Below are 19,596 nucleotides of genomic sequence, written 5' to 3' on the forward strand. Positions count from 1 at the left end.
AATTATCTGCTGGAATAGACGTGTCACTAGAAGGAGTCAGGCATGCTTGACATTTAGCCTTTTTATGGAGAGGCGATGAGTAAAAATTAAGATGAGGAAAAGGAAATTAATCTTCAGCTCAGGCAGGCATTGAGAGATCCTGGAGGATAGTGGCTGAATCAATCATGATGTTTGTGCGCCTGTTTTGAAAAGGAGCCACTGATGAGATTCAGACCACAGGCTGGAAAATCTGAGGAGAAGGGGGGGGGGTGTTATTATGATTACATTGATTCATTACTTACATTCATTATGATTGCTATGAGAGGTTTAAGCAGTTTTATTGGTTTTAAAAACAACAGCAAACATACAAACTTGGGTACAATACCATTTTTTAGACAGTTCAATATTTTGGGAAATACACTCATTCACTTTTTTGCTCAGAGTTAGATGAGACTTTCTTATATGGGGAAACAGCTATCCGGGTACAGGACGTCACAAATGCAATTTTTTTTTGCTTTAGAGGGGCTGCTAGGCAGATTTTGTTACCTTTAGACAGAGCCAGGTTTGCTGTTTGCCCGTTTCCAGTCTTAATGCTAAGCTAAGCTAACTGTAGCTTCATATTTAGCATACACATTCGAGAGTGGTGTCAATTGTCTCATCTACTTCTCAGCAAACAAGCAAATAAGCGTATCTTCCAAAATGTCGAACTATATTATTAAGTGTCTAAAACATCTCTGAACGTCCTAAACAGGTGAAATAATGGTCACTAATTACTTTGAAAATGCTTTAGTTAATAGTAGCTAGGTCTGGTCCCTCCATCACGTAATAATGTGGTTAATATGGAATGTTGGCTTTCTAAAATTAGGCTTAAAGTCAAGATTGTCTGGCACATTAATTGATGGTTACAAGATGTCAATCACCAACAGAGCTGTTAGCTGATATCAAGCCAAAAGGAAGAGTGCGCTCTCTAGATTTACTGGATTCACTACAATGTAAAGGAAAGGATCAGTCTTAACAAATCTACAGTGTATGTTGGTATGATTAATAACTCTGTTAAAGGGGGAATTCCAAATCTTTTACACATTCAGTTTATTTGTCACCAGTGTTGCACAGTAACGCATTATTTAGCAACGCGTAACAGTAATGTGATCACTTTTTCCCGTAAAGAGTAGTATAAGAGCTTGCAATTTGAAATTCAGTTATTAAATTACGGGTACTAAACCCAGTAATGCTCCGTTACTTTGATAATTTGGGAGTCGACTTGTGCACTGTCTTGATGGAGGGTTGCTCTCTGTATTCAGGGGCGAGACTAGCCTGGTCCGGGACATGTTAGCTTGGCAAAGTGGCTAGAGGTGTGGGGAGGCAGTTAGCGTCTTTCAAAAGAGGAGAAATGTTCCTGGTAACTCCAGAGTTGTATTTAAATGTGTGTTCTTAGCTGGCTTGATAACATTACCCATTAGATTACATTTGGGAGTCACCTGGGTTTGGTCAGAGTTGGAGATGTGTGAACCCCGTGGCCTCACGGACAGGACTACTGCAGTGCTGCTGCATGCTGTCACTTGGGCTAAGCTAGCTGTTGATGGTCAGCTAAGACCTCTAAAACGTAGGTTTTCGTTTTCTATTTCTACACGGTAACTACAGAATGTGTGACGTGTAGGTGTAGGGGATTTTGGAGTTGTTTAAAGTCACATTTTTACGCAGCTGTGAGTAAACTAAAGTAAAGTAACAAGTAATGTGACAAATTACTTTTGCTATTGAGTAACTAGCAAAGTAATGTAATTACTTTTTCAATGAGTAATATGTAATGAGCAATTAATTACATTTTTCAAGTAACTTGCCCAACACAGCTCTTAAAAGCTAGGGTAGGTAACGTTGGAGAATTTATCGAGACACAGCTACATTTTGAAAGTATCCAGCTAAACAAATCCCACCCCCTTCCTTCAGGCCTCCCTCCAAAGCCATTCCCCCAAAACACAGTTTCATGCGCAATGAGTGCTCGGGCAGAGTGCGCGCAGGTAGGCAGGCAGGCCAGCCAATCATTTAATTCGGGCCGAATGACTTTATGGAAGTGCAATACTTAAAATCATTGAAGTGCCCCTTTAATGACAATAAATGGGAGATAATGTAATTGAGATGTGGATTAGAATTGTGATGCATTAGTGATCACACAACCTTAACTCTTTACAAAATCAACTGTGTGTTCAAGAAAAAAAAATCCTTGTGAAATGTAAATCTAAACAAAATATAGATATAGATAGAGAAACAGGAAAACCAGCTCATCCCTATTTCCTGTCAAAGCGTGAAGCTGCACAAACCACAAACATAAAGCTATAGCTGGCAGACACTTCATAATAATGTTGATTTGCATTACAGTCACATATACAGAAAACGAACACCTCTAAATTATGTGTGCAGTGTAGACTGCAGATTGTATTTAATATGTACTTCCTGAGCAAATTAGCATGGGTTATGTTAGTCATAATGGATCTATTGTACCTGCCATAGTTTTTTATACAGTTAAATATGAAACATTAGTGCAGAAAATCCTTACTTTCCTAAATATTTTCTATGTTTGGTCCCTTTCTTTGCCCTTCATGACAGAAAAACAGAGTGTGTGGGCTGAAATACACACACACACACACACACACACACACACACACACAGTGAGTCAGTGAGAAAGCAAGAGGACAATGCAAGAGCTCACTACCCAGAGTTAGAAAACCACTCATCTAAATCAGGGAAATTATGATAATGGGCATCTCATTATTCTCCAACTCACTGCGAATCAGTCACTGACATCACATCATTATAGACATATTCATATAAACAGATTGGATGGCATAAAGAGGAAGCTGACACCTTCAAAACTTTCTCATCTGCTTTTTCTAATGTCTCCTCGTGTGTTTGTGTGTAAGACAGGAAGCGCAGGTCTCAGGAAGGGGTTGCAGGGGGTCATGGTGGTTGCCATTCGGGACAGGGGCGCTGCATGGCCAAAAGTAGGACTCCCTGATTCTTTGATTGTCCTGTGAAAATATTTTGAGTGAGTAAATTCTAAATTATTTTGGGTCAAGTAAAAATCTCAGAACCCAACAGTAATCTTCATAGTGAAACATCAACTAGACTGAGTTAAACAGTCTAAGACTGCTATAGACTGATACTTAAAAAATACCCATAGGTATTACTTGTGTAATGAGTGAGCTTTGGCAAGCAAAAATCCTGAGGACGTCTGACCGTTGCAGCAGACAGTTAATCAATCCAAGTGCTTGTCTTTTTTTCTGTTTTGGGGAAAAAATATGGGAGGCCAGCCTAATCAGCAGAGGAAACAGATCTCAGGGGGTGTCGGGCACCAGGAAAATGGATTTAGGTTGTGAAAAACCACGATTACCACGAGCTGCTCTGGATTCAGCCATCTGGAGATGCCTGCTCCAAAAGCCGGTAAAGTTCGCTCAACTGGGGCCCAACTAGGAAACAGGTTTACACCTCCTTAACAGACAGCCAGCACTCCAAGAAGGGAGGGATGTTTGTTCTACACAGTGAGCTGTGTTGTAGTACTTACCATTTTCATTCATGTAAACTGACATTGTTGCAGTTACGCTGACTGTTAAACACTTTTTTAAGACGCTAAATTTTCTGAAATGAAATATTTTTTGTTGCTTTTGATGCCATGTAAGACAATCAGAAAATCTCCTCTATGGAAGAGTGTTATTTTGAACCCTCAAATTAACCGTCTTTTTCTCCCAAGTTATCCAAGATTTCCAATTTCCTTCCTGTCTATCTTCAGGAATGACATCCATTGTTTTTTAATCTCTGTCTTAACATTTCCAATTACTGTAGTCTTTACCAACTGGCCATTAACTTGTATGTCACCAGCCCACTCATCCAAAAGAATAAGATACACATTTCGCTGATGCAAATACCTAAAGCTTAAAGTGATGCCACTCAAACTCACATATATAAACAAAAAAGAAAGAAAGAAAAGCTAAAATACAATTCCAAATAAAATACAAAATAAATTTAAAAAAAACATTACAAAAAAGGGATAAATTCATTATTTTTATGTAATTATTGTAATTGTTTGGCACTGTATTCATCTTCATCAGCACCGTAGGCATGACTAATCTCTCATTTTATACTGTTTTATTTCTCTTTAAATAAACAGATTCCATGTAATTTTCTATATGACCGTATGACAGAATTTGTTTTGTTACTTGTGGCTTTGGTTAGACCGGAATTTGGCACAAATGATTTAGGCTTAAAGGTGTTTTTCTTGGAGAGGATAAATTGTGAATGAATGATCTCATGGTAAATCTCTGTGAGGAGTTGCCTGTGCATTGTTCGGTCAAGATTCAAAGTAGTAGGATTCAAAACCTGCTGGTCTGACATCAGACACCTGCCTAAATAATAATAATTAATATGCCTGTTAAAATAAATACTGGCTGAAAGATTTATCAAACATTTTAAATTATTCGTTACAAGTGTAACCCACTGTAGTCTTGGTATTAATGTTGATTACTTTGAGTTGTGTTTAATTTAAGTTGTGTTTAATTTAAATAGCAGTAAAATAAGTAAAATAATAATAACACATCTGTATGTTGAAGTCAGAATAATAACCTGAGGCATGATGTCAGAGAAATGAATTAGAACGCCCTCCAGTGGACATTCATGATAGTTCTTGTCCTGTGTCTAATACCCATATAAAAATAATGTGTATTGTGGATATGCGTAGTGGTGGGAGAAGCTCAGTGTGCAACAGTGGATACAAGAGAATATTAAGAGAACAGAAAAATTAAAAAAACTAAGGAAGATGACAGATTTATTAAACAATTGCTAGCAATGACTGATCACACACACTTTAACGATAGGCCTACTGAGTGACCAACGTCAGGTAATGGTTTATTTTGCTGCCTAAGTGGCTTCAAAAGTTACTTTGAAGACTCACCCAGAGGAGTGTGCAGGGCTGGAGACAGCTGGCACAGAGACTGCAGCATCAGCAGCAGAGTAAGCATAGACAGCCTTGCCTGTATATCCAGGGATGGTGGTTCGGCTGGCACAAATCAGAGGTTTACACATTATTTATCAGAAAATGTTACAGGAGGCTGAGTATCACCATGTGAGAGGAATTTCAAAGGTAACAGCTGTTTCAGAATCTGCTTTAGTAACCCAAAGTGTGATAAAAAAAAAATATATATATATACATATCATGCTGAACAAATAGAGCTCTAGAGATCCACAGTGAATGTGTGTGTGTGGGATAAAGGTGTGTCTTACCGCGCTGTAGGCACGTACGGTGGCACGATGCTTCTCTTCAGGGTCAGTGGGTGGAAGTCTTCATCCATGTTGTCAATGTTATCCATGTTCTCAGAGCCGATCGTCCCACTGCAAATACATGAGAGCACAGCTCTAATAAAATATGAATGGGAATTGGATTCATGAACTCATACTAACATATATGTAAGACATTTGTGGTGACCTCTCGGACATGAAGTACTCACGTGTACAGAGGGATTTGACCTGACCTCAGACATCCACTGCAGCTGGAGAAAGAGATGTTGCCTTAAAGCTGGTGATCATCATTAAAGTAACTGCTCTTAAGACGGAAGTCACTGGTTGTTTGGAACTTACAATGATATGGGTTTCTTGGCATCATTCCTCGATCGAAACTGCTGTCTGTTCCACTCAGCCCCAATAGACTTGGAAAGTACAAGTAACAACAGATCTTTTAGCAGAATTGATCACATTTGTCACATTTGTTAAGAAACTCAGTTCTTATAACCCTATACACCCTCACTTGACTACATAAACACACACACACACACACAGGTAGACATGTATGAAATGAGAGAAAGTAATGTAGAAAAATTACATCTGACACATTTATCCCCTTCACTAACACCAAATATAAAACAAACACACTTCTCTGTGTAGGTTAGCAGGAAAACTGTTTTTTATTTTTGCAGTAATTACATTCAGGTAACCCAGGATATTAAATGACTTCCTTGAAAACCACCACTGCGTAATTACTTCAGCACAGCAGTTCTACTCTTGTTTCAGCCATGTTATATTTGCTCCTCTTTCCAGAGTAATCAGCTATTAAAAATTCCAATTTCCTCCTAGAGTGTAAACCTCTAGGAGACCACAGCTGGAGAAAAGGAAAACCACTGAGCTCCAGCCTTGACACTGTTTGTTCTCCATGGCTCACCTGCCACAGCTGAGGTCGACTACTGTAGCGCGTCGACGAGGGCCGCTCACTCACTGGGTCCACCATTTTCTCCAGGGTTGTTTCTGGTGCCTTCAAGCGCTGGGGTAACTTTGTATCCCAACCAACTTCCTCATAACTCCTGCACAGAAACAGGAAATTGAGGCCATAAAACATCAGTACCAAGTGCCTTGAGTGTAATTGATTAACTTGATTCCCAAAAGTTATCAGGTCTAATTTGAATTCTTAAACAGCCCCCTTCACTGCACAAAGTATATTAGAGAGCTTATTAACTGGGGAGCTAATTCTTCCCCGAGGTTTTAAGCAAGGCTACAGTCCATCTACATGATTTCTTTGAGCAGCAATTAACACAACAAGAGGACACGCTGTTCCCTGATGACATCACTGGAGCACAAAATCAAACCTATTCACTCTCAATAACCCTCAAAGCAAAATGACATAGTGTGTGAACTGTAGATAATGAATTGTGTGGGAGGTGAGCTTGTTTAGCTTTATTATTATTGAAAAGAGACAATTAAAGGTCACTGTCTTCTGACCTCTGGGTTGCAGAAGTGTATCTGAAGCGTTGAACTGCTGGTGATTTGTCTGTCCACTGTCTCAGATCAGAAGGGAAGCCATCCTTAAAAAACAATATTCATAGTTTTATAAAATTATCAGTGGTTTTATTTTGTGTCCATTTGAAAACCAGGCAGCAACTGCCAAAAAACAAATAGGATATTAGGATGCAAGATGCTAAATGGTCATTAATTCTTGGTCAGTAATTAGTGTTGATATTTTTCTGTTTTCCTTTCTTTTTCTTTCTCTCTTTGTCTTATATAAATACTTTATTATTATTCAACATAAAGATTATGTTTTTGAATGTTTATTCTCAGAAGACCATTAGTTTTTAATATGAACAGCATCATGCCCAATGATCTTAAAAATGACCTCTGATACTTGTAAGTCTGTAATGACTCCAGATCTGACACCAGTCTGGTGAACTAAATGCTTTGAACTAAATGCTAACATCAGCATGCTAACATACTCATAGTGACAATGCTAACATGCTGATGTTTATCAGGTATGCGTTTACCATGTTCACCATCTTAGTTTAGCGTGTTAGCATGCTAACATTAGTTTTGCATAGACCAAAGTATTGGACAAAGTCCATTTTTGGCCTGATGATGGCACTGGATGAAAAGTGAAGGGATCACCAAAGTTATTACAATTCATCCTGAGGGGCCATGAATGTGTACTGTAGTGGCAATTTCTTCGGAATAAAGAAACACTCAAGGCAATCACTTGTCTTTCTGTTGGTTTACTTCAAGCATCTGCAGACGGACTCACAGCAGCAAAAACATACATCAGTATAATCTGCTCTGAATGAGTACAGAGGAAAAAGAGCATCAGTTATTTATCCAGTCTTCAGGGTCAGGCTCCGCAACCCGGAGAGAAGAGTGTCCCTGAAGTCTGGACATAACTGTCGCTAGGATGTTTTGTATTTCTATGTCATCATTATCAGTGTACTGTTCTCATCTCGCACACCAAACAACCATACACAAATGAAGTATTGACGCCAAACAATTCTAATAACATCTGTATGTTATTATATCAGAGAGTCCGTTTGTTCTTGCCATTACAGTACCAAGTTTCATGGCAATCCAGTTGTTGAGACATTTCCCTAAAAAACCACAACATTGAACAATGAATCAAGAGATCATTAAAGTCATTAGGATTGATTCTCAGGGAACCATGAATGTCTGCACCAAATTTCATGGCAATCCATCCAATTTCTGACTGACTGACCAACTGGCTAACAATACCATCCCTTGAGCTACGCTGCTAGCGTGCCTAAAAACACAAAATGCCAGGATGTTGTCTAAAAGACTAATGCAAAACAAAAGTAAAGACAAAAATCTAGATATACTCTGGTATGAGTCAGTCAGACAATTTGATGTTTTTAGGCATTAACAAGTAGTATTGTGTTCACCACTTTCCTCCCACGTCTCAAACTGCTTAAATACAGGCATCAATCAAGCCTCCATTCACTAGACAACACTTTAAACTCTTCACTACAGCTGAGTACTGTAAAGCTTCTCCTAAACCATAAAAATCTACGTCAAGGTAATCATGATTACTTCAATTAGCAGACTCTCAAACTAAATAATAAACCATGATTATGTTCTCAAAGTGAGCACCTGCCCACATAAGAGTGGGTTAATGTGTGGTGAGACCCAAACAGAGGTATGTGTTTATGGATTACTCTTTCATATTTAATGTGTTTTTGTTATGATAGTGAAGCGATTACTTCACCAGTGATGATATGTAATAATAACTCATTTGTCTAGTATCCAAGCCAGCATTTACTCAACCAAATGTTTGCGGTGTCTGCACTGCAGTAGATTGAATGTATAAATTAATGAGTGTTTATGTGCGCAGAGAGTTAAACAGGAAAAATTAAGGAAAATGAGAGCAAAAATCAGTTGGGAATATGAATACTACAGTACATAAATTCAGTAGGAAAGCCAATTCAGTCATCACCCACCTGAGGTCCAGTGTGTTTATCAGGGAAGCTGCTGTGCGAAGTTGCTTTAGTTGAGGTCTTCAGTGAGTGTGGTTGAACTTTAACAGGATGGGTTGAACCTTAGGATTACACAACAACAATAAAGTCTCTGGGAGGCTGGCAAACTATAAGTATGCACAGTAGCAACTGCTCTCAAGGCCAGATTGGCCCTGGGGCAAAACTCAGCCACGTGCCTCTATTGATCCCCACAGTCTTCCCACTCTGTGAATTGTATCTGAATCCTGTTGCCTTTAAGTACCCATGAGATACAGAGCGCACAGCAGACTGCAAATGATAGCTTAATAATACAGTATTTTCCCTAGAGACACAGATACCAACTAGCAATCCTGTTCTACTCTGTTTCTACTGGCCCAGGTTTGTTGTGTTTCAGTTTGTTTGTGATAATTTGACTACATAGAAATGTATGCAACGTGTAAGCTCAGTATCAACTGAAATAGTAAATATTCTGTCCTTGCAATGAGTTGTCCTTATCAAAGCTAGACAGTTAGCTAACAGTGTGAAATCCTCCAATAAACACAAGGCCAAACCTTTCTTGGACATTTCTGTAAAACTGCAATAAAAGCGCGAAAGGCTAACAGAAATCGAATAAAACAAATATACATTATACTGACACCATGACACCATACTAACAACTTTTAGAAACAGAAAATGCTGATTCTCATGGCTAGCAGTACTAGCTAATCACCAGCTTACAGCTAGCCTATGTTCAATATGTGACACAATTTGCAGCAAAACAAAATACAGCACCTATATTCTGCTAACCGTATCTAATATTTATAGATTATATATTTTTACCTTTAATTCAACTTATTTTGTTTTAAATTTTTAAGGGTAACTTAACACCTCTTTGTTTTTGCTGACCTCCAGTGGTTTAACCTCTCACAATGCTGAGACGGTGTTGATGTGATGTGTGTGATTAAAGTGCAACCGAGCAAATTTCTGAGCACACTTAACAGACTTGAAACTTTCAACCTGAGTGGGTAGTGGAGTACTGCTTTTCAGCTTGGTGTTGAGCTACTTTTTGAACATTTTCTATTTTGTATATGATGTGTTCATGTGCTTTGTGTTTTTATCTTGTCTTTTGTGTTTCACTGCTGCACAAAAAATTGCCCTTGGGTCAAACTGATTGATTGAGACAATAACTTTCTTGATTAATCGATTAATCGTTTGGTCTATAAAATGTTCAAAAATAGTGAAAAACGCCTTCCGAGAGCCGAGGGTGACCTATTCAGACTGCTCATTTTGTCCAAATCTCAAAGATATTCAATTTACTATCATAAGACAAAGGAAAGTTTAGTTTCAGTTTATTTTGTGCCCCTGAGTATTTGGGTCCCTGGGGCATTTGCCCTGTAGATAAGCCAGCTTTGACTACAATAGATACACTGTCCCACTTCATAACTCTGACCTACACAGCATCTGATATGTAAATATTATCTCCTGTTATTTTACCATGGAGTCTTGCTCTCAGAACTGCATCAGGGATCCTCCTGGAGTTCCAGGCCTTGTCTTCGCTCAGGTCTTCACAGATACCAGAGGGGTTTGGGGCTGTTTGTGGTCTCTCTCTGAAACCTGGAGGGACCCACAGAGCAGAGGCCACATGATGGAAATCTATAAATTTCTGTCGACCTTTGACCCCCAGGTCCACCTCCGCTCCGGCACTCAGCTGACCGCAGCAAGGATCCAGCAGGGGAACGTCATCTCGTAAAGGAGCCAGGGTGACGTGCTCAGCAGGGGGTAGAAATCTAGCAAAAGGAGAGTTTGCACGTCCAGCTTCCAGTCCATTTCTACCACCAGCCCCGTACAGACTGGAGTTCAGCCGTCTGATGACATGCAGCTCTGCAGAGAACGGCTTGAAGGGATCCAAAACTGCAGTCATTATTGCCAGGGGAGAAACTCACAGAATGTGTCTATGTGTGTGTGTGTGTGGGTGACAGAGCAGGTCATAGATCTGCTGTCAGGCATAATGATGCAGTGAGCGATGGTTGCCCAGAGACTGTCTTTGTTAGCTGCTCGGATCAAATTACTGACATGCAGAGAGGCAACATGGCTGTGGAGGTGTGTAGCTCCACATACCTTAGCACAACATTTGTGTGTGAACATTTATTCTATATTTGTTCTAATAAGGGAGAACATAATATAGAATAAATAATGGAGATATAATAAACATCCCCTGGTATCTATTTTGGATGCCACACACCAATAATTCAGCTCAGGGGAGCATTCAAAAGCAATAATGTTTTCTCTGAGCTGCAATATTTTGGCAACCTACAACTACTAATTTATCACACTGACCAAATAAACATGTTTTGTCAGTCGTCAGGGGCAGCTATTGTCCCTGGAAAATTACTCCACACAAATGTGTTTTGGTGGCAAATAATAATGAGAAGACTTGGCCCTGCCTCAGGGTTTAGTGAACTGACCCTCCCAAGATAATGCTACATTACTTCTTGTGATGTGATGTGTGGGTTAGGAATTGTTTATTTTCTTTAAAAAAAAAAAAAAAATCCTCTCTATAGAAGATAGTAGCTGTCTGCTTTTCCTCCAAGTGACCACTAGATGGAGAAATAGAGCCTGTATTGTCAGATGGTGACACTAAAGACAGGCCTGTGCATGCTGCCCTGTCCCTTATAAATAAAATGACAGTCCACAAATATCACAGCAAAAGTCCCAGTAGTAGTATTATGATGATCCATTATGATATTAAAAATACCATTATAGTACAACAAGGTGACCATAAACCCAGTACTGAATACCTCCGACACACTAAAAGTCCCCGAAGAAATATTAAAATGATTTTTCTTTGTGCATGCAGCCTAAACAAGGTATTTTCTCAACCAGTAGTTGTGTTAGTTGACAGAGAATCTTCAAATTTAAGCTGTGTTTTTAAAGTTGACAGTAAACTAAATGAAAATTATGTAAATCACATGGATGTAAAAAGTGTTTTTACAAAGGGTGTAAAATGGTGAATGCGCTGGCTTGAAAGAGCTGTCTCATATTCACTGGAGCAAAAAAACACCAAATACTATGTGCCTCAGTGCCTATTAATTAGTTTGCTTGGGTTGTCTGAAATGTAATGTGCAAATAATATGCCACATAAATATATATATATATATATAGATAGGCACACATACTGAAACTACATATACATGCTTTATATAATTAATAGCACCCTGGCTAGGTGGCATTTTCCTTGGGAGAGGATCCATGTTAATGTGTCAGTGGTGATGATGGTGATGCTTGCTGATAGATGATTTTTACTCAGACTGTCATTAGCGAATGTAAACACCCAAGAGCTGTTGAAAAGGATGTGTTAAAAATAGCCTAATTAGAGTTATTCTGATAACTGAGTGGTGAATATGCCCGACTCCCACACAATGTTCCTCCACAAAAGGAGAGCACAAATGACACTTGTGAGATCTTACGTGGGCTCCTTCTGAAATCGCTCTCCTATTAAAAAACATACAATTTGTTGCATCAGTCTTAGGTCTCATGAGAGCTGTGCTGATTGTATATTCATACGTTTCTGATGAATGAGGTTATATAGGTCCAGATGTCCACGATTTATTGCATTTGGAAGTTGTTAATTATTTCCACATCAGAAATTCCTCCATACACCATACTGTAATCCCCCAATGCTTTGTGTCCCAATTATTTCAAGGGTTTTCTGTTGTTGCAGGAATTTAAATACCAACCTCAGCCTGAGATGACTGTATTTTTCGCAGGGAATCAGATATTTCTGGAGTGAGGAGTCATTACCATCGGAGCAGCCCTTGTTACTGAATCCTGTGTTATTAGTCAGCTTGTCTGCCATTCTCTAGACTCCTCCACAGTCTCAGAAATTATTAAAATCTCACATTTCGCCCATGGTGCCAGGCCCAATGCGCAGCAGCCATTAATTTGCACAGGCTGCATTCTTCTGAGGGAAACTGTTTCTCTGGATTAAGAGGCATTGTTGTTGTTGCTGCTGCTGCTGCAGAGGGTCATCAGAGCAAAGTCACAATTGTAGTGTTATGGCTGAAGACAATATGGGCTGATGCTGCTCTGGGCAGGGCATTATTTTTGTTAATCAGACATCAGGGCTGAGGGTGACCCAGGATGACACCTCGGGATCAGACAGGCACGGCCGGGAGGAGATATGGCTACCGGGCGCAGGGAATGGATCATCCAAGAGAGGACGCTCCAAAATATAGACAGACAGCATCCTTCATCACAAACTGTGCTAGGGAATCAGCGCTTCAAGAAATTAAACAGATAAATAGGAACAGATGACTGACAGATATTTATGTTTGCAATTGTTCATGTTTTTTCTATATAAAGCTGTGATGCATTAGACACCTGCAGATACCTGTAGGGCTATATCTACACCTGGACACTTACTCCAAGCAAATGTGCAAAGGCAATACCTTTTTTAATTGGCGCTGTTTTCTGATAGCCTTGCACCTATGTGATTATTACTCTCCTTCATGCAATACAGTTTAGACAAAGAGCCCCATCCATGTCTGATGCTTAATGCATCCACTTCTGGGATTACTGCCGTATGTCTTGTGACCTGATGAAAATGCATGACCACATTTATAGCATAAGGGCCCTAAGTCATAGCTCATGGATCATACTCATCACACTGTAAAGGCAACGAATTGATTACCGGCCGATGACCATACATGCATTAGATTAGGGGGCAAATTGGCTGAAGTGAACTCTCATGATGTGTGCAGCACCCTCGACCATTTGGAAAAATCCAAACAGAGTGCAGAGATGAAGCTCCCATGAGCAGCGGGGGTAGCCATGTCCTCAGAGAGTGGCCAAAGGCTTTATTGTAGTGCTGCTTCCCTGCCCTCGGTTGCTGCAGCTCTCCGCTTGTCACACTCAGTTAGCTCAATGAAGTAATGAATATGCCGCTGTACATTTTTCATGAGGGTGGTGGGAGTGAAAAATCTGCTCTTTATAATGCTTTTAATATGGAAGTTTTCATACACACTCTTCCTCCGCAAAGCACCCTCTGGGCTATCATGATGCTGCATAGCATGATGTTTAATGTTAACATTCCCCAGGGGAGAGTCAGCAAAATGCAATGTCACTTTCAGTGATGAATATGTTGACTACAGCAGCTATACAAGCAGCTGTAAATCATGAGTAAGTTGGGATAACAGTGCCTGTCCTCCTTGCAGAAGACAGGGGCCGCACAGGAAATAACTGGTGGGGGAAAAAAACTCTCACTGTACTGTGAGTCACCTATTCAGGTCTCACATCATTACAGTAATTAATTAGTTTACAAGGAAGCACACCCATGAGCTTCCAGAAATGGACGCCTATTAAATATGAAAGGGAGACATAACGATAAATGATAAAAGATAAAGGCAAATGAACACGAGTACTGTTCAAAAATAATCAACAAGCAAGCAATTATGCAAATGACAAAGGTTAGGCATATTTGTAACTATTTTCAATCAGCTATTTTTAAACCGTTTAACTTGCATGAATACACATAATCAACACATAAACAGAAAAATACTCAGATGACACTACTGCCCAGCTGGTGTTTTAGATCAGTGATTCCCAACCAGAGGAAGCCTACGTCTTCAGTTTCCAGTGTATGTGGAAAAGATTGTGGAGTAGCTCAACTAATTCAGAAAAATAGAAATTATGATTTGATTTTTAAAAAAAAAACATTCACAAATTTGTGTTTAGGGGGATCCCAATCAGGATTACAAAATGGTGTGATGCTGATCTTCAGTAAATTCATTGTCTCAGGAACCTGTAAGCTAGCAGGTATGATTGCTGATAGGCTGACTGCACAGTACACACCTCCATCCTGAGCCAGCTGGAACACTTTTGCCAAAGAAATAGTTTGCAGGGAGTAATGGTTAGTTAGAAGATAGAAATAGTTACCTAAAAATAGACAATTCAATTGTATGAAAAGTATATAGTTATATCCACTATTATGTAGTGTTAGTTAACATCCACTTTAAAATCATTAAGGGTAGTGTCGATGAGGGGGTACTTGAGCTCATACGTCATACAAAAAAGGTTGGGAACCACTGTTTTAGATTGTTTATACTTTTAGGTAGATATTTTTGGCTCTGTCTCAAGGTGTCTAAAGGTGGCATACAGGTCACCATTCCACATGTGTGCTTTTGATCTGTGCACAACACACCTCTGATTTTAAATTACAAATAAGACGCTGCATTAAGCAAAGAAACACTGAGGGTAATGGACTTTCTCTGTTGCTCAGAAATATGGACTTGTCCCTTGAGACCTCGGTTTCCATTATTAAACCTCCACCACACTGCCCACCTAGGCTGTTTCCATTCCCTCTGACCAAAGTGAAATTACCTGCTTTTGAAGCTTAAGCATAGTAAAGAAGCCACAGAGTGGTCGCCCACAGTCTGAACCTTCATTTCCTCTCTGCCAGGTAGTGCTTTTTATGTTCTTTGGGAGGGCAAAAAAACAAATTCTGCAGGGTAGTTTGCATTGAGGTCTGACATCCTTATAGTTTTCATACAAAAAAAAAACATCCCAAGGGAATCTACAGCAGCATGTGAGCCAGTGGCTAATACATTCACTGGGCACTCTCACATTATGTATCAAGACATGGATGATGAATTGCCATACAAGGGCCACAGAAACTAAAAAAAGAATGCCCCAGGATGAATGTTGTGTTGCAAATACAAACACTTAGTATTCCACAGGGCTGACACAAAAGCTGTTCCCTTTATGATGACCCAACAATCCACAATACTATCTCCAGTCTGACAGCAACTTATGCAGATGTGCGCGGCTCAGCAGTGCTCTGCTGAATTGAACCCCCTTTTAAAAGTGTTCAGCAAGCAGGTCACATTGGCGTAAGCTGCCTGTTGTGGATGAAATGCTGAAACGCTATCCTCCTAGATGTTCTGTGCCTTGTCACTCACCTACCTGGCCTGTAACTACCTGTGATGGATAGGGCCAGATTGAACCTGCAGTCACCTATCCAAACTATGTCATTTAGCGAAAAAAGGTGAATTGCTGTCTCCCAAGTTTAGATTACTTCTCAACGCTAATACAAAACCAAGTTATGCGTTTGCTTCCCATGTTCTGTCTTTCTAAGACCTTCATAGTTAATGGAAGCATATCTGTCACTGTGTGAGATTTGCTCCACAGATGTATGAATGGGAACACTGCAATGGTGAGTGTCACTCTCATCTGGAGGCAAGACAAGGCAGAGAGGTGAAATTGAAAATGTGAATGTCTGGCTAATGGCAGAGGAGGAGTGCTGGTCATAATACCAAATCTATAAAGGACAATTTCAGGCCCAAAACTCTGGAGACTCAGGCGCTCAATCGTGAAGTGATTCACTCAGATTGATCAAGGAGCGTCGTAATCACATAGGAATGTTACATGTGGCTCCAAGGATGACTCGCAGAACTGTCAAGAGATTCAAAGTTGGATTTAATGGATTTGAGGTGATGTGCTTGGAAATCATTTCAGAAGGTGCAAATATAATCCTCAAAGCATTTTACCACCATTTAGCAGCTGTCCAGTAAAATTAATGTTCAGATCAGTGGAATTTGGAGGAATAAAGTCACCATCAGAGAAACAGAGAGCTGGAATTTACTCTGTATTCTCACAGCAGAAATTCAAAGGGCCTGGCTCTCTGTAAGAAGAATAGGAAATCTACTAATGAACCGCACTGTTGATAACAGTCCCATATTAAGCAGAAAGCCTAAATGCACTTACAGATAACAAGCCTTCTTTTATTTAAAGTGATTCCGGTTAAAAAGTCAGCGCTCCCTCAGAAATTGAAATAAACGCTGCAAATGTGGCATTAAATATTCATAACCTTCAGCTATCATCTAGCTCTTCCTGTTTGAAGATAAATGTGCAACACAAAAAACAAAACCCTACATAATTATTCACTTCTAATAAGTGACAAGTCCATGAAGGTAGATTATTACAGCATTAGTGGATTCTTCTTGTAGCAGCGTTACATGACATAGCAGCATGAGCTGCTTTCTGGAGATATTTATCAAAGTTCCCTAACACCCGCTATAGATGCAGGCAGGTAAACTGCACTTTGACCCCTTGCTTATTTTCCTTTCTTATGGGCTCATGGAACATTTTCACCACTGTCAAATCATTGTCTCACAAAGCTTTTAATGCATTTCATAAGATTGCAGACAGATAGGGCCATCTGAAAGTAAATCTGTGCTTTCAAAACTTTAGATTGAAGTTGGCACTGAAGTGGTTTGATCTAAAGCTTCAATCGAATGGCATCTTTATTCTGAACTTTAAAGACAAACCGAGCTGCAAAAACATTCATATTAAGTCTTCACATGTTCATGAACTCACTCCTGTTTTTATATTTTGCAATGCAATGTGAATAATTTCATAAAACAATAAGATGGGACTTATTATCATTTCAAAAGACTCAATAAGGCTTTGCAAATTTCACTTAGTGCATTAAAGGACTTTATCAACCAGCTTTTGGAGAACTTGGAAATATTCATCTCAGCATCTCCCTCAAGCGTGTGCAGTAAACTAATTACATAGCTTTCAATAAATGATTGGCTGAGAAACTTATCAAACATGTCAAAAAGGGAGTACTGTGTCAGAAATGCAAAATGCTATATATTGATAAAAATACATCAGCCGTGGGGGTCAGTTATCATCTCAGTTATTAGTCATTTTCTGAATACTTTGTCATTCAAATGTAAGACAATCTTGCAGCCTGAAGCTTCATGGGAAAATATATGGTGAATCTCAGAATTTAGTTCAGTATTAACATTACTTCCCAGACAGCAAAATATGATTGATTCAACAGTGAAATATTGTCAGGCAAAAGTACTGAATCTACATTGATGCCTGACATTGAAACCAAATTGAAAGCGCTCCTTATGTTTAATGTTGAATAAGCGTCAGACTTTCAATCGTGACTGACACTGAATCAACACTGATTCACTCAGTATCTAAAAGCTGCATGGGTTTGAATTTTAGTTGATATTGATATATTGAAACAATGTTACACTAATTACTAACTACAAGAAACCAGACTTTTTCATGACATTTCCTTAATCTATACATTTGTACAACATGTGGTTGTTCTCAACAGAAAACTTTTGCTTTCAACAGATTTTAGACATAAAAAATAACTTAAACTTAAAAAATGATATTAGTAAACCCAGCAAACTCAAGGAGAAGTAACATATATTTTGTTATGTGTTAAATATATATATAACATATATATTGCATTCCCACCTGAAGCTGATGGTAGACCGTCTGTAGTGGTGCATGTCCAACCTTGACAAATTAGCGAGAGAGAGAGAGCGAGAGAGAGAGAGAGAGAGAGAGAGAGAGAGAGAGAGAGAGAGAGAGGTGGTTGGAGAGATTAACATCTGTCCAATATGTGTTGCACTTAGACTGCAGTTGTTGTATTGGGCTGGATTTTAATGTACAGTATTTGCTTGTGGTCAAAATAACAACATACAGTGTAATACAATCCCATTCAAAAATACTTACAAACATGGCCTCAACAATGACCATAGAGCTAATTTTGACACAGTAACTCAGACTGATGCTTTCTCCTCAGTGCAGCCAGTAGGTGAAGAAAGGTGAGTATGGGCCCTTGTAATCCCCATGACGTACCATTTCTCACAGGTGGTGGTGGACATTAAGGTGTGGCACTGGCTGGAGGTGGATTCTGGCATCCCTGTGAAAACACATAATTGTAATTGTAATTTAAGCAGCTTGCCACAATACAAAAATGCAAAACGTTTATTTTGACTTAAAATTCGTTTCACTTACCATTCTTAAGCTCCCACCTGTCTCAAAGGAGGTGTCAGCACACAGGTTGAATTGTAGATACTGTTAACATCCTGAACAGGAACCCACAAAAAGTTTCCTTTTAACTTAAAAGATTAGTTTCAAATGGTTTTGAAAAATCCAGATTCTATAAAGGACTTGAAGTCAAACGACCCAGATAAATCTTTTTTTTTTTTTGATAGACAGTCATCATGTATATCCCTTAGTTTAGCGTATAACAGTATATAACGGACGTATATAACTTTGAGCACAACCAGCAAAGGGGACATTTAATAGTACAGCTAACTGCAGTAAGTTTCTTTTATTTTTAATTTGCTGTTAACCTAGCAAACATCACCAAATTGCTCAGCATACGAGAGGCTATATCAAACTGGTATTTGCTGGCCGACATTGCCATTCATAGAGCCATGCAACGAGCATGGCTAAAAAGAAATAGTTCAAGGTTTAACTGAACAAAATGAAGGAATATGACAAGGTAAGCGTTTAAGAGTTAATGGCATTTTACAAAGATTAAACATTATCTCTTAACTTATTTTACACAGTGTAAATTACTACACTACAGGATTTTTTTCTTCAAGCTTAAAATCATAAACCAGGTGTAGAATAAGCAGGAGCTCAGTTGTGTCATTTGATATTTGAGTGTATTTCACAATCCTTTATCAAGAGCCAGTATTTCTGGAGGACATCTGATTTAATGCCTTTATATTTTACTAAAAGTCTTGTTGTGAAACCGCATGCTGATGAAGCTTTCAACTTTCTTTTGTTGACCAGAGCTGTGGGTTTCTCAAAACTTATGATGCTTTAATTTCAAATTACAGAGCTGGCCGATTGCTATAAATGAATAATGAATTTCATCACCTACTGTAATATGAACACATCTCCTCTCAGTGCAGTGGTGTGCATTGTCCAGAACAGGGCAGAAGCCTAATTACTTAGTTACAGCATTGGGGAGACCGGGCTAATCTCTTATGGGTCTCTCCAGCAGATGTGTCCAATTAATGGCCTGTCTTTGAAGGAGTTTAGATGCGTATTACTCTGG

At 39.1% G+C, this 19,596-nt stretch overlaps 1 protein-coding gene across 2 annotated transcripts; it reads right to left on the reverse strand.

Annotated features, from left to right (window-relative positions):
- Positions 1-115: 115 nt before the first annotated feature.
- LOC122884829 (spermatogenesis-associated protein 48) lies at positions 116-10,724 on the reverse strand. 2 transcript variants are annotated; one of them, XM_044215260.1, is made up of 10 exons: positions 10,209-10,724; positions 8,721-8,818; positions 6,733-6,815; positions 6,179-6,317; positions 5,602-5,669; positions 5,472-5,513; positions 5,248-5,355; positions 4,919-5,023; positions 2,839-3,002; positions 116-229 (listed from the first exon to the last, which is right to left on the reverse strand). In XM_044215260.1, exons 1-9 carry the CDS (start codon positions 10,633-10,635, stop codon positions 2,852-2,854), a joined length of 1,221 nt encoding a protein of 406 aa, XP_044071195.1. In that variant the 5' UTR covers positions 10,636-10,724; the 3' UTR covers positions 116-229; positions 2,839-2,851. The 2 variants fall into 2 exon arrangements, with proteins under 2 accessions (XP_044071195.1, XP_044071194.1); XM_044215259.1 differs by lacking the exon at positions 116-229 and having other exon boundaries at positions 301-3,002; positions 10,209-10,723.
- Positions 10,725-19,596: the final 8,872 nt, after the last annotated feature.

The sequence above is a fragment of the Siniperca chuatsi genome, linkage group LG11 (genome assembly GCF_020085105.1).
Source record: "Siniperca chuatsi isolate FFG_IHB_CAS linkage group LG11, ASM2008510v1, whole genome shotgun sequence".
NCBI lineage: Eukaryota > Metazoa > Chordata > Actinopteri > Centrarchiformes > Sinipercidae > Siniperca > Siniperca chuatsi.